Source organism: Perna viridis, chromosome 13 (genome assembly GCF_037379345.1).
Source record: "Perna viridis isolate PV_CMFRI_1.1 ecotype Kerala chromosome 13, ASM3737934v1, whole genome shotgun sequence".
Taxonomy (NCBI): domain Eukaryota; kingdom Metazoa; phylum Mollusca; class Bivalvia; order Mytilida; family Mytilidae; genus Perna; species Perna viridis.
The window spans coordinates 27113535-27127570 of record NC_142457.1 but is presented as its reverse complement, the minus strand read 5'-3'; the positions used below and the strand labels follow the sequence as shown (position 1 = coordinate 27127570).

At 32.0% G+C, this 14036-nt stretch overlaps 1 protein-coding gene across 5 annotated transcripts in view; it reads left to right on the top strand.

Moving 5' to 3' along the window:
• The window catches only part of LOC148600157 (uncharacterized), a 119291-nt gene that overhangs the window by 48363 nt on the left and 56892 nt on the right, over positions 1-14036 (top strand). For 4 of the 5 annotated variants that reach the window (XM_088559306.1, XM_088559304.1, XM_088559305.1 and 1 more), the window contains exons 2-3: positions 2881-2985; positions 3298-3435. The exons of the other annotated variant lie outside the window; for it this stretch is intronic. In XM_088559306.1, coding sequence (XP_088415432.1) covers positions 2881-2985; positions 3298-3435 — 243 coding nt within the window. The remainder of the gene's footprint in view (positions 1-2880; positions 2986-3297; positions 3436-14036) is intronic. 5 annotated transcript variants of the gene reach the window in all.

Below are 14036 nucleotides of genomic sequence, written 5' to 3'. Positions count from 1 at the left end.
TTGTTTTACAAATGTTGAAATGATTGAATTATTTATACAAGAATGTTAGTTGGAAGCAAAAAAGTCAGAAAAGCAAAAAACCAGTCTGCTAACCAGGTCCTTTAAAAAATTCATAAAGAAAATCTTCAGGTTTTATGTAATAGAAAAGAAATTGGAGTTTTGATACCTGGAAAAAATTAGAAATATATGAGGGGGATGGTCAACTTAACCATACAATGTCAAATAATAGGACATAAATCAGTTTATAACTGTCTGGAAAAAAAACTTTTGTTGTACTCTTCCGTTTACACATAACAGATGTATGATTGTTATGACTAATCAATTTAGAATTTTAGTCTTTATAAACATTAAAGACACATCTAATCACATACTGGGCAATTGATTTGGCCTTTGTTCATTGATAGGTTAGCCTATAATGAAAGGTTGGAGGAGTGATTTTTGTTTGAATTGACTGGCCTTCAGGGTCAAAAGCTAATTTTATGGAACACCCCCTTTTCTTTTTGACTAAAACCCTAGCACAAAATTAGTGCTTGTCACTCTATTGACTTCTTTGTGAAGATTATTTTGACAATTGTAATGAAAAAATAAAGTCATTATTACAACTAAAGTGGACATTTAGTCTTTTAAAGCATCATTTGACACCCAAAGCTTCACCTTGTCATAATAAATTAAGATCCAGTCTTTTATTATGCATTCTGATAGGCCATGATTATCTTATAGAAAATCGGTGACCTCTAGTGACCTGAGGATTGTAATTGTTTTGGTAGCAGGGGTGGGACTTTAGTGAGAGTTTAATACCTCTTAATGGTCAATATGTAACATTACTACACAACTAAATTGGTTGTATTTGCCTTAGTAGTCGGTGTGGAATTTGAAATTTAAGAATGAAATGGACATTAAAAATGTATCAGATTTGAATTTTAAACAGGAGTTAGGTTACTAAGTTTGAATTGAGGTGTTTTAACATTGTCCTCGTGAAAAAATTTGGCCTCCCTCATACAATGGATAAAACAAATGACAGTAAGTGGACAATGGATTGGTGTCTCTGATCTTTGGTACTTGACTGAATAAAATTGCTTTAAATTTGAGAGAGGAAGAGGTGGATGTGATAAGAGAATTAATTTTTTATAATCCAGATTATATTTTACTTTAATTTTTGTATTCCTACCAGTGATGGATAGGTTTCTAAAGAAAGAAAAGTTTTCAACCCTTTTTATCTCCAGGATATATCAGTCTGATAACTTTGCCTCATGTCAAATTTCCTTACATTCAGACAAGTAATTTCTTTGTGCACTTCAGGTATAACATTGACCTTGGGGTCATATCAATTATTGGTTCAAGTCAAATAATTTTTTGGTGACAAAATTTGTAATACACATTTAGTACAATCTACACCTGTTTTCAAAATCTCCGCACAGAGAGTTGCTTTTCCACAAAGACGGTATATAGTGGAGACAAATGGCCTTTTTGCCAGAAGATAAACCTATTTCATTGGGAATTTTAACTTCATTTACTGTACATAATAGTTTAAACTGTGTCCTTAATTATTGAATTACATGGATTTTGTCAGTAGTTGTCATTTAGGATCGTGATTGTGTCAGTTTATGATATAATAATTAGATAATGAGCGAGGAAGATGAATGACAAAATTATATTTGTGCATTTGCCAAACAATCTTATGAGTGTAAAGGGAGAAAAACGTATCCTATCTGATCTTTTTACTTAAATAAGAGAAGAAAGAAAACTCTGTATGATACTTTTATATATGACTGATGTTTGTGGGTCAATTTAATTTCAACTCTTGTGTCTAGATTTTCTATTGATTGCATTAAATGTTTATAGAACTCAGATTTTGTGAATGGTAACTTCATTGAGTCTAAATTTGCAAAGCTGTTGATTTGAGTAACATTTTTAAGTACTTCTCCATCTAAGAATCATGCAAAATGTATGTAAGTTGTGGCATATGCAGGAAAAAAAATGCGGAGATTTTATTGCATTAACCAATTAATTTTACCTGATAATCCCCAGAAATAACCATCAAAGTGTTTGTAAAATTTGCCTTTTTAAGATATTGATAGGTCAAATTTAGTTGAAATGCACTACCGAAAAATGGCAGGAAAATTTTCCCGCACTCTGTCCCTATATAAGCAGTAAAAAAATATCAATGTCACAGATGCTTCAGGATTAACTTAAATAGCTTTTAGGTTGTTTTCTGGATGTACTGAATATATTTTAGGTCAAATTGTTTAAATTGGGGAAAATGATGTGTCACCCATTGCCTGATTCTTACACAGAATGGTACTTAAAAACTGTTGGATATTTCCATGTGTCTGTCCTGCTTCAGAGTTTGATTTTTGTTGAACCTGTGATGTTTTTGGTCATAATTTGTAATGAAACTTGGTACACATGTACATGTATATGGCTTTAAAAAAAAAGACCCCTTTTGGTGATTGCTAAATCAACAATATATGTTCTATATATAGGTTTAATTATATCAGATGTCAGTATGTAGGTCAGCTATATATGTTAGAATATATAGGTTGCTGCCACCTCCGATGGTAATGTGCAAACCAATCATGTGTGCTCTATATAAAGGTTTTCACCATCTCAGTTGGTGATGTGTAAATCTACAGTGTATGTTAGAATATTTAGGTTGTCCCCACCTCAGATGGTGATGTGTAAATCACAATTTGTTCTATATATAATGTAGTTTTTCACCATCTCAGATGTTAATGCGTAAGTCAACAATTTATGTTCTATATATAGATTGGTGATGTGTGAATCATTGCTGAACAAACGTGCATAGGTTGGCAAGTGATTAATGGCAGTGTGAAACACCTATATATTTTTGTGTTACATTTATTTCTATGCTATATATAGGTTGCAGTTTTGAAGAATTTCAGTGTATCAATCGCCAATGCATTCCAAAGAGTGGCAGATGTGACAATAGCTTTGACTGTGGTGATTTGTCAGATGAGTTGAATTGTAAGTCGCCATGGCAACTGTGGTATATGGTTTTTCATGTTGAGCATGTGTCAAGATTCAAGGTTAAATGAAGAAAGGATAATTATATTGATGACTAATAATGTAACCTTCCATTGAATTAAATGTAAACTTTGACCTTTTGAGTTATTTCGCTTAAGCATTATGACTGATTCTTTTAAGTTGCGTTTTTATTAAATCTATTGTATGATTTTTTGTATGTTTTTAATGGATATACATAATTTTCGTTGTCTCATGAATGAAAAAAATTGTTACATGAGACCTTCTTCATGCTACATTGTTGACTATTTTTAGGTGAGTCACGAACTTTGTGTCCGGAAGGACAGTTTAAATGTGGTAGCGGTCAGTGTATTTCACCGAAATTAATATGTAACCATTATCCAGACTGTGACGATTCGTCAGATGAATCTGTTGCCACTTGTGGTCCTGTTGGTAAGAGTTGTCTGCACTTGTATCTTGAGTTGCTTCCCCTTGATACGTCATTTTACAGCAAGTAGAACAGTTAATTTCAGGGGATAAAACTGGTCATCTTTTGATTGAATGGTCATTACCTGATGAACTTCCTTTGGTAGTTAATTTAATAATAGACAAGAAGATCAAAACTTTCTTTTATTTCATAGGTAATCGAATCATGTCTGTTTTCCAGGTAAATACCTCAGGTAGTTAATTTGGTAATGGTAATTCAACAAAGGGAAGGCCATTTTTATCCCCTGAAGTTAACTATTTTACTGGCTATAATTACTGGACATCTTTTAGCATCTTGTAATTTCATTTTTTCGGTATTTAATCTCACCTGGTCTCTTTTGGTTTCATTTTCATTTTATCTTTTCTTGTTTTTAACCATATTTATCCGACAAATAATGGTTCTAATTCATTGAAATGTCATTAATGCCATTCTCAATTCATTTGCTTTAATGACTCATAATTTTGTATCAGCATGGTATCATTTTCAAGTTAATTTCTGTGGCAAAGGTATTGCTCTTCTCTCATTTTGTTCATCATTTCTGATACTGCATGTTGGAGACTTTGTTTTCTCTCAATTTCATGTCTTTTTCTGCGTCTTTCATTTAATACTGGCATGTTGTTCTTTGTTAATTATTGTTACAGTTGATCATTTTTCTAACATCTTACTTATTAGTATTCTTTTTAAGCTTACATAATGTGAATCTTAATCACTATTACAACCTAGCTAGCCATAAGATTGAATTATTATTGATAAGTCCTTCCTTATAATTCATGTGTATTAAGCAAGCAGTACCTTAGCTTTCCCCGCAATTTACAGACTTGATTGTGAAAATTGGGTTTCCCCTATCTATTAATAGAATCCAATGTTTCTAATTTTAACATGTTGTTGCTTTTTTTTAGTAACAAAATCAGGTCTGTATACACAAATATCATTCACCTGTAGTTCATAATCTAATTAAATAGTTGATAATGGTGTACATCATATCTCTTAGATATATTGAATCGTTCATTGTAGCACTTTCATCTAACTCATAGAATGATTTTCCACTAATCACAATCTGGTTTCATACCTCTGATCGCTGATGCTTCACTCATCTTTAAATGCATACAGAATGTCAGAACACATGCTACATGCTGCCTTCCACAGGCTGTGAAGGGTTCTTGAACAGCATTATGTAACAGCTGCTTTTCATGTCAAATGCATCAAAATTCTCTGGCATTGGTAAGAATTTTCTGTGCTTAGTAAGTGGCTGAGCAAGACAATGTACCTTCATGCATATTCTTTGAGAAAAGTGCACTTATCATAATGAAATTTTGAAGAAATGCTGATGTTCATGCTTTTTATTCAAGACAACTTAGCACTTACTGTTAAAAAAATTTCTAAGAATGCATTAACTCTTACACTCTTACAATTATTGTATATTAGTCTTTCATCAAGCTCTTTCCCACAATTTAAATTCATCATAAGTGAACCTTTAACTCATGCATCATGAATATCTTGTGGCATTATCATCTGATCTGCACATCACATAATGACTTGCTGTGTATAGTGTTCACTGATTACGTTAATGCTGATTACTGTTCAATTTGCTGGATCCAGTCTATGGTGTCCATGTCATGTTTTAGTGTTATCAGCATTGACCTCATGTATTAAAGTGTAGTTGAGTTTCGTTATTCTCATGTTGAAGTATATGACCTATCTAATGGAGAAAATAGATTATTGTTGTATACATTATCCCATACATATTTGTGTTTCTTTTTGTAGTATGATTTTAGTGATTTGAATTTATTTAAAAATGTAATCATAACTTATTGAGAAGATATTTCTGTTGTATACAGAAGTCACAAATTGAACAATGGTCTAGCAAGGTAAGTGCAAATTTTATATTCATGTTTAATTCGAAGAATCAAATTTGTGAATAAAAAACCTGATGAACCAATTTGTGTTCCATTTTGATACACCATACCATATTTTAGAAAGTGCCACTATTGGCAGAAGATATGATAGCTAGTTTGTCCTCAAATATCATGCTTCATTCCCAACAGAGAGTATATAAAATACTGATGACCAGATGTTATACAATGCAGTTCATAAAATTTTTGTCTTTATTTCCACTTGTCCACAGTGGACTCATCTTTGGAAATTCCCCTCTGTTCTGTGCTCATATGTTGTTGCTTTTTACTGAAATGAAGAAAATAACTGAACAAGTATGGCTATATGTTATAATTAGACAATTTCCCTTCATTATTCACTTTTTCACTGCACAGTGTGGATTGGTGAAATCGGCTGTAATGTACCATAAAGGAGTAATATTTGCAGAATACCAGTAATACAGATAGATTTCTAATATAGACTGTTTTCCTTGATATGTTCCAACTGTGCATATCTCCAACTTGGAAAGGATAAATCATACTGAGACATAATGGGCCATAAAGAGAAATGATAGGCCAAATAAAATTTTAACTCTGTTTCCTGTTCAATGCTAGAAAAAAGAGGAAATAGGTTAGGATTGTATTGTACTTTATATACTTATCTTTATCCCAAATTTCATTGAAATCAACTTCAAAAACATTATATCAACCACCCGTACTTGGTGGAAACCAAAAATTGACTACCATCCATAAAATGGAGGGTCGTTTGGTATTTATTGTTGTTTGTTAACTTGAAATTAGTCAGCTGGGGTGGGAGTGGTCAGGTAATAGGAAACAGATGTATAATTTAATTTGACCTTTTATGTTCCAGTAGGAAAGCTGTGAAAAATAGACAATTAATATCTGAAAATATTTTCCCTTTTCAGCCGTATAGAGTCACAATAATGAAAATCTGAGATTTACCTTAAACTTGCCCAATACCAGTGGTTATAGCTGTAAATTTTTGTTTGCTTAGAAAGCTACACTCAGGACTTCTTTTTACAATGGATAAATGATAAAAAAAATTTTATTTGTATTTTAGAATGCACCAGATCTATTAATGGGTGTTTTGCATTAAGGGTTCAAAAGATATGCACTGAATCGACATTTATGTTCTGTAATTTATAAGATATTTTACTTTTCCATTCAACGTGTACCGATTACCTTGTATACTGTTATACATGTTATTGTATTCGGGTCTCAATTTCACGTAACTTGTCTTGGAAGGTATGTCTTGAGAACAGAGCTTTATCTGTATGAGAGTTACCCAAATATTTAGGCTTTTTATGATAGCTTAGACAAGCTTTTAAAATTACATAAGTCTTGTTAAACACGCCTGAAGACCTTCCCAATTCACATGTTTAATTCGTAATAAACATTGCATCCGTATGTAAACAAATGTAAAGTTTTCAATACTGCTTGTTAAAGCTCTTTATGGTAACGGAAGCTTTCTGCCCCAGACTAGTTAAATTCTTTCACTTTAAACAAACAAGGATTGGGTTATCTCTGATTCAGTGAGAAATCCTTGGTTTTAATGGGACGAGAAAGTGGGCCAAGTCTGGGTTTTATGTCAAAATCCTCTCTTTATTTTTTATCGTTGACAAGATTTTAATTAGTTTTGATGAATCTGTCTGTGTATTGATTACATTTTGTACATAAGAGGACCACAATTTGATTCTGAGCTTTTGGATGGGGTAGGTGGTCTGGCAGTTTTTGGAAATAAAAATATTCTGGCCATTACCTCCTTTATAATAAATAAATGCCCTGACCTCAGGCCATATTGTACATACAGTGAAAGTGAAATGAAATATCTGGAAAAATCGATTATTGACCTGCAAAAAATTCTCAACCCATAAAATTTGCCAGCCCCCCTCCCTTCCAGAATCAAATGATCATTTGTCATAGAAATAAAATTGAATAAGATATAAAGGCAGAAATTGTACCTTGCATTCAGTCTGTCTATGTATAATTTTAGGTCCAGATCAGGTGAGATGATAGGGAATATTTTAGGCTTTACTTGGAACCCACCTTTTCTCTAATAGAAAAACATTGACATATTCTGAAGGGCGATTTTAGGAATTCTATATGAAAAGTCAGTTAACCATCTTCAAGATTTGTCTTTGGTACCTGTATAAAATTAAAATTGTAACATGTGCAAGAAATACATACAAGAGCATACCAGCACCCAGTGTTATGAAAATGTTTAGTTAAACCATGCAGAATGCTGAGTGAGTTGCAAAAAATATCAATTATGTAACCCAAGAATTTTTTTAAAACTTTTAAAGTGCTGTGAATAGTGAACCAGGGACTTGCATGTACTTTGACCATGGGGTTTGTGGATATATATGAAGCAGAAATAAACATTATTATTGGTTTCAGTTTATGAATGAATTAAATTGAATTTAAGTATCAATGTACTAAAATTGGGTGTTCTTTGTTTTCAAAAATATGCAAAATATGATGATAGTTTTTAAAATTATACATTTTATGATTAATTCAAATTTTAATTTTTTTATTTGTCAGAAGCAAAAATGATGATGCATGTTCCATTTTTTTGTTTTTTGTCATTTTAAAGTACTGCTAACCTCATATTTATCTTAGTGTACTAAAAAAATTCTAATGAAATTATGCATGCAGATAGAAATTGCTAAATTAATCCAGGTCAATTTCTGACCTTGTTGACATTTTTCCATAGAATTCATTTGGTTATAGTAAATTCAGACATTTTTATTTTGGTCCAGACATTTAACTTTTTACATATTTTCATCTCCAATTTCACAAATAACTGTAATGGTATTCCTCATATTAAGAGATAAAACTACATGAATGAAAATTTCTATTCATGTCTAATTGTATGAAGTGATATGTTGGTTTGTAGATGGTTACACATGAGAAATATTAAAATTAAATGCACCATGGCTCTTTTTTTTCTATCTTCCAATTTCAATACCAAAGACAAGATAAATAGCTACTCTTGAATAACTAAGGAATTTAAAGTACCTTTTATTAAATACAAATTTCAAGTTTTGTGTGTTTTTATACCTAACATATGAAGTAATGAAATTTTATGTGATACCCTTAGAAAATTTGCATGTCCAGCTGGCCGTCTGTAGAGGGTTTCAACATGATAACTTGAGAACGGATCAATAAAGCTTTTTGCAGTTTAGAAAATGCAAGTGTAGTTTTGGAGTTCAGTTATTTTTTGCAATGTTTCAAGATAGCATTATATGAATTGTTTCATGAATAATTTTAAATTGTTCAAAAAGTCTGCATTTGACAAGATTGATGTAATATTTGCTTTATATTTTATTAATTTACCTCCTTCTGTTAATCTGATATATTGTATAATAAGTTTCTTTGAGGTACCAACATGTTTTTATAGGTCTTAAGTTAAAGTAATCTTTATTTTCATTAAAAAAAACAATTAACCTACCCCTCACACATATTTTTAGGTGATATTTTTTTTCTTCCTTGTTTTTTTGGCAATTGAAAAAGTTTGCTGAAGACTTAATACTTCTCTGTCTAAGAATCAGGCAAAATTTGTATAAGTTGTGGCACATTACGAAAAAAATGCAGAGATTGAATTGCATTATCTAAGAATTTATACATCATGACCTCCAGAAATAACAATAAAAGTGTTAGTAAAGTTTGCCTTTTTAAGATATTGATAGGTCAAATTTAGTTGAAATGCACTATTGAAAATTTTTCCCTGCACTTTTCCCTGATATAAGCAGTCAAACATATGTCCGTCATTGGTGCTTCAGGAAAAAATTTAACTAGCTTTTCAGTTGTTTTCTCGATGTATTGAATATATTTGAGGCAAAAAAGACCAAATTGAGAAGTATGATGTGCCAAACCCATTGTCTTATTCTTACACAGAATGGTACTGAAATGTGATTCAATTTAGATTAGTGTAATTTTATGAATCCTACAACTCTCAATTTTCTATAGAGGAACTAAAATCGTCACTGGCTAAAGCCCATGATACAGCTAGTGGGCTAGATAATATTCACTATCAACTTTTGAAACATCTTCCTGATCCATCTCTACATACACTTCATGCTTTAATGAATGAGGTATGGACTTCTGGTAATGTCCCTTCATCTGGAAAATGGCTTCAGTTGTTCCTATCCCAAAACCAGGAAAGGATCACACAGATCCTTCAAATTATCACCCGATCGCATTGACAAGCTGTGTCTGCAAGACAATGGAATGAATGGTCAATGATCGCCTTGTGTGGTTTCTTGAGAAGCACAACTTACTCACTAATATTCAGTGTGGTTTTAGGCAAGGCAGAAGTACTCTTGACCATTTAGTTCGGTTTGTAATGCTCATCAGAAATGCATTTGCTAAAAATGAACACGTTGTGTCGGTCTTTTTTGATTTAGAAAAAGCCTATGACACGACGTGGAAATATGGTATTTTAAGATATATTTGATATGGGGTTGAAAGGAAGACTTCCTCTGTTCTTGTCTAATTTTTTGTCAGATCGTCATTTTAATGTAAGGGTAAATTCAACTTTTTCTGAGAAGGAACAGGAAATGGGAGTTCCTCAGGGAAGTATTCTTTCTGTCACTCTCTTCAGTATTAAAATTAATAGTTTAGCCCAAGTTTTGAAGGACAATATTGACGGTTCCTTGTATGTAGATGACTTTTTGATCTGCTACAGGGGACAAAATATCAATAATATTGAAAGGCAGTTACAAAAGAATTGAGAAATGGGCTTTGGAGAATGGGTTTAAGTTTTTTACATCTAAAACTGTTGGTATGCACTTTTGTCGAAAGCGAAAGCTGCATCCGGACCCAGATCTCTTTCTTTATGGTAATAAAATCAAAATAGTAGAAGAAACAAAATTCCTTGGTTTACTTTTTGATAGTAAACTTTCTTTTCTTCCCCGTATCAAATTACTTAAATCTAGGTGTTTTAAGGCGCTTGATATTTTAAAAATGGTGTCCAGTACCGATTGGGGAGCTGATACCTCAATTTCATTAAATTTATATAGATCTTTGGTTAGGTCTAAACTTGATTATGGATCTATTGTTTATGGTTCCGCCAAAAAATCTTACCTTAAAATTTTAGACGCTGTTCACCACCAGGGGTTGCGACTTTGTCTTGGTGCCTTCAGAACCTCTCCTATTGAGAGCCTTTATGCTGAGGCAAATGAACCATCCCTTGGAGACAGACGTTTGAAATTAGGTCTTCAATATTTAAGAAAACTTATCGCCTACCCAGATAGCCCTGCTTATGACTGTGTCATTAATCCTATTTATGTCGACATTTATCGAAAACATCAAAGCAAAACCCCTCCTTTTGGAATTCGAATAAAACTTAATTTGGAAGCAATTCATCTGGAGCCCAATGCAGTGACACCTGTTGTTACTTCGAAATGCCCTCCATGGGAGCTTCCACACCCTTCTTTCATTTTTGATCTGCATGAATATAAAAAGTCTGATACCAATCCTTTATTTTTACAACAAAAATTTTCTGAAATTAAAGCAAATTATCCAGATTTTTCAACAGTGTATACAGATGGCTCAAAAGATGGCGATATCGTTGCATGTGCTGCTGTCCATGGTGACAGAACTGTAACTGAATGGTTGCCATCTCGAGCTCAAGCCATCTTGTTAGCACTTAAATTGATTACTCAATCTAATCTTTCACAGTTTATTATTTGTTCTGACTCTTTGAGCTGTTTTTTGGCAATTAAGAATCACAAACTGAAAAACACTCTTATCTTACAAATTTTATAATTTATTCATCGACTTCAGGAATTTGATAAAGAGATTGTTTTTCTCTGGGTACCCAGTCATGTTGGTATTCAGGGTAATTCAGTTGTAGACAGGGTTGCCAAGAAGGCATTAAATGAAATAATAAAGGATGTTAGTTTGCCATACACCGATTTTAAATCTTTAATAACGATATATATTTTAAAGATGTGGCAGGACCGATAGGATGGTCTTGAACACAACAAACTCAATTCCATAAAACCCAATCTAGGCATTCATCAATCCGGATTGGGCAATCGCAAAGAGCAAGTGGTTATGACTAGATGTCGCATTGGACATTCTAGATTTACACATGGCCATTTGCTTTTTGGTGATCCTCGACCTGAGTATATCCCATGTGATTGCCCTTTCTCTATCAAACATGCTCTTCTAGATTGTGTGGATTTTGCCAACACCAGGCAAAATCATTTTGACTGCACCAATATGTTTGATTTGTTCAAGACAGTTTCATCTAAAAACATTATCGATTTCTTACGGGACATCGGTTTATTAATAAAATCTAAATTTGATACCTTCCTTGATTTTTCAATGTTTTAAATGCTTTATCGAAGTTATGTTTCTATATGTATTTTATGTCTTAGGTTTACCTTTTATGTACCTTTTTATATGTAAATAGCTTTTTGTTTTAATTTCATTATTTTATGTTCTTGCTGTGATATGGCCCTAGTCGCTGAAACAGCATTAAAACACAACAATCAATCAATCGATCATGTAATTTTACTGATAGAAGTATAACAGTTAATGGAGTTATTTTTACGGGAGGTTCATATTCCCAAAATGGTTGTGGCATTTAAATGTACTTTCACTTTTACCTTTACTTATTGATTCAAAAATCTTCCAAACTTGCCAAAATGTTATCTACTTTCATTTTCATCTGAAGTTAAAAACACTTGTTCACTTTTTATCACCAAAATGAATGCCCTGTTTTTTGCCCACAGATGGGTGTGTCTTTTTGGTTCTACCTTAATTTCTCCTTCAATTTGTTAAGCTATCTTTGATTGCCCTTAAATGTCCTGGTTTTTGGTTTTTGTCTCTCAGACATTTTATGTTTATTAAAGGAGGTTTTGATCAATGCAGAATTTGATATTCTGCTTAGAATTGTACTAGTATCACCTTTGTAACAAAACACTTGCATTAATTTATTTTGTCTGGGTAGATATGATTTATGGGAAAATGAGGCTCTTGAGGGGAAATAATGTTAATTTTTTGTGAAAAATGTACTTTGTATATGATTTATCATCCAGTTTTAAATAGTTGTCAGAGGTTGTTATTATTTTGAGTTGCACATGTGCAGAATTACAACTTGTAGACAATAAGATTTTTTTGGAAAGACAGTGCAATTATAAATGTTTCCTAAATTATCTTGCCAGTGCCAAAGGTGATTATTCATTGTTCTAGCTTTTGATATCTTGCAATATTTCTTAATTTCATAATCACAAAATAATGGGAGCAGTGGCTTTGTTGTTACTATGAAATTAGAGCAGTCTTTTTGATTTTTTTATTGTGAATTTTTAAACATCAATGCTTTAAGTATCAGTCCATAGCAGATTTTTTTTTAAAATTGAACTGAGTTTTGTTAAGTTTGACACCATGTTCTACTGATACCCAAGGAAGGAAGAAAAAACATCAATACGAAAAAAAAATATCATAAACTCAAGAAGAGCAGGAAAATAAAAAAAAGTGTACCATTCTGTGTAAGAATCAGGCAATGGGTGGCACATCATTTTTCTCAAAATGGCTCATTCAATTGTTTCTTAGTTATATAATTTCTCTTTGCCTAATCTTTATGAAGACTTATAATTAAATAATTTTACACCTTTTGTGTAATTTATTGCAAATGTTTCCTGGTAGGGGGCACAACATGTGCCCTTTAAACTTCCCAAAATCTTGTCGTAGGGCATGTAATTTTTTTTGGATGTATTTAATTAGTAGGTGCATTGTTTAATGAGTGAATTAATTTAATATACATTCAAAATTACAGTATTAATCTGAATTATTTATAAAGCTTGTAGAAAGCAATAACATAGAATTAAATTTCATTAAAATAAAAATTAAGTTTATTTGTGCCTTTTTTGCAAATATATATTATTTGTATCAAGTTGTATGTACAGTAGTCTACCAGCAATGTTATTATAGGATGTTGAAACATAACATTTTGTTTTTGTTTTAATTCATATTTTAGTACGTCTGATATTTTTGTGAAAAAGAGCAACAATTTGGATCAAGTATCCTTTTATTGAGTAATATTTGGGAGGGACATTAGGAGACCAACTGTCTAAACCAAACTCTGAATAAATTGGCATAAATTCAATAACCCTTTATATCACTATATTTAGAACCTGTGTAAACCAAACAAATCTATAAATAAGGAGTCAGTTTAGATAGGATTCTTTGTACAAAAACATTTTTGTTTCTTCTTACAATGATATCCATGCATAAACCAGGCAGTGGGTGTCACATGACAGATTTTTTTTCAAAAACATTTCACCCATTTCAAATCACAATTACAATTACAATTGTTGAATGTTGGTTTTTGATTAACTGCAACAATTCAAGATTGAAATTCATTGAAAAAGGGTGATAACTCTTTAATTTGAGCAAAATTTGGTTGCTTTGTTAGGGAAGTTTCAATAGTATTTTCTGAGCCATCCATTGTCAATTTAAAAACAAATAATGCTTTTTGACATACAAATGATATACACATTCCATTAGACATTTACATGGACAGCCTCTCAATTGTTTTTGTTTACAATATTTTAATGTCATCTTATCTTCACTTTAAATATCACTCTTGCATCATGTTTCTTGTTTTACATGACATGGCCCTTAATCCCCTCTATTGGATGCCCCTAATCCCCTTTATTTGAGGC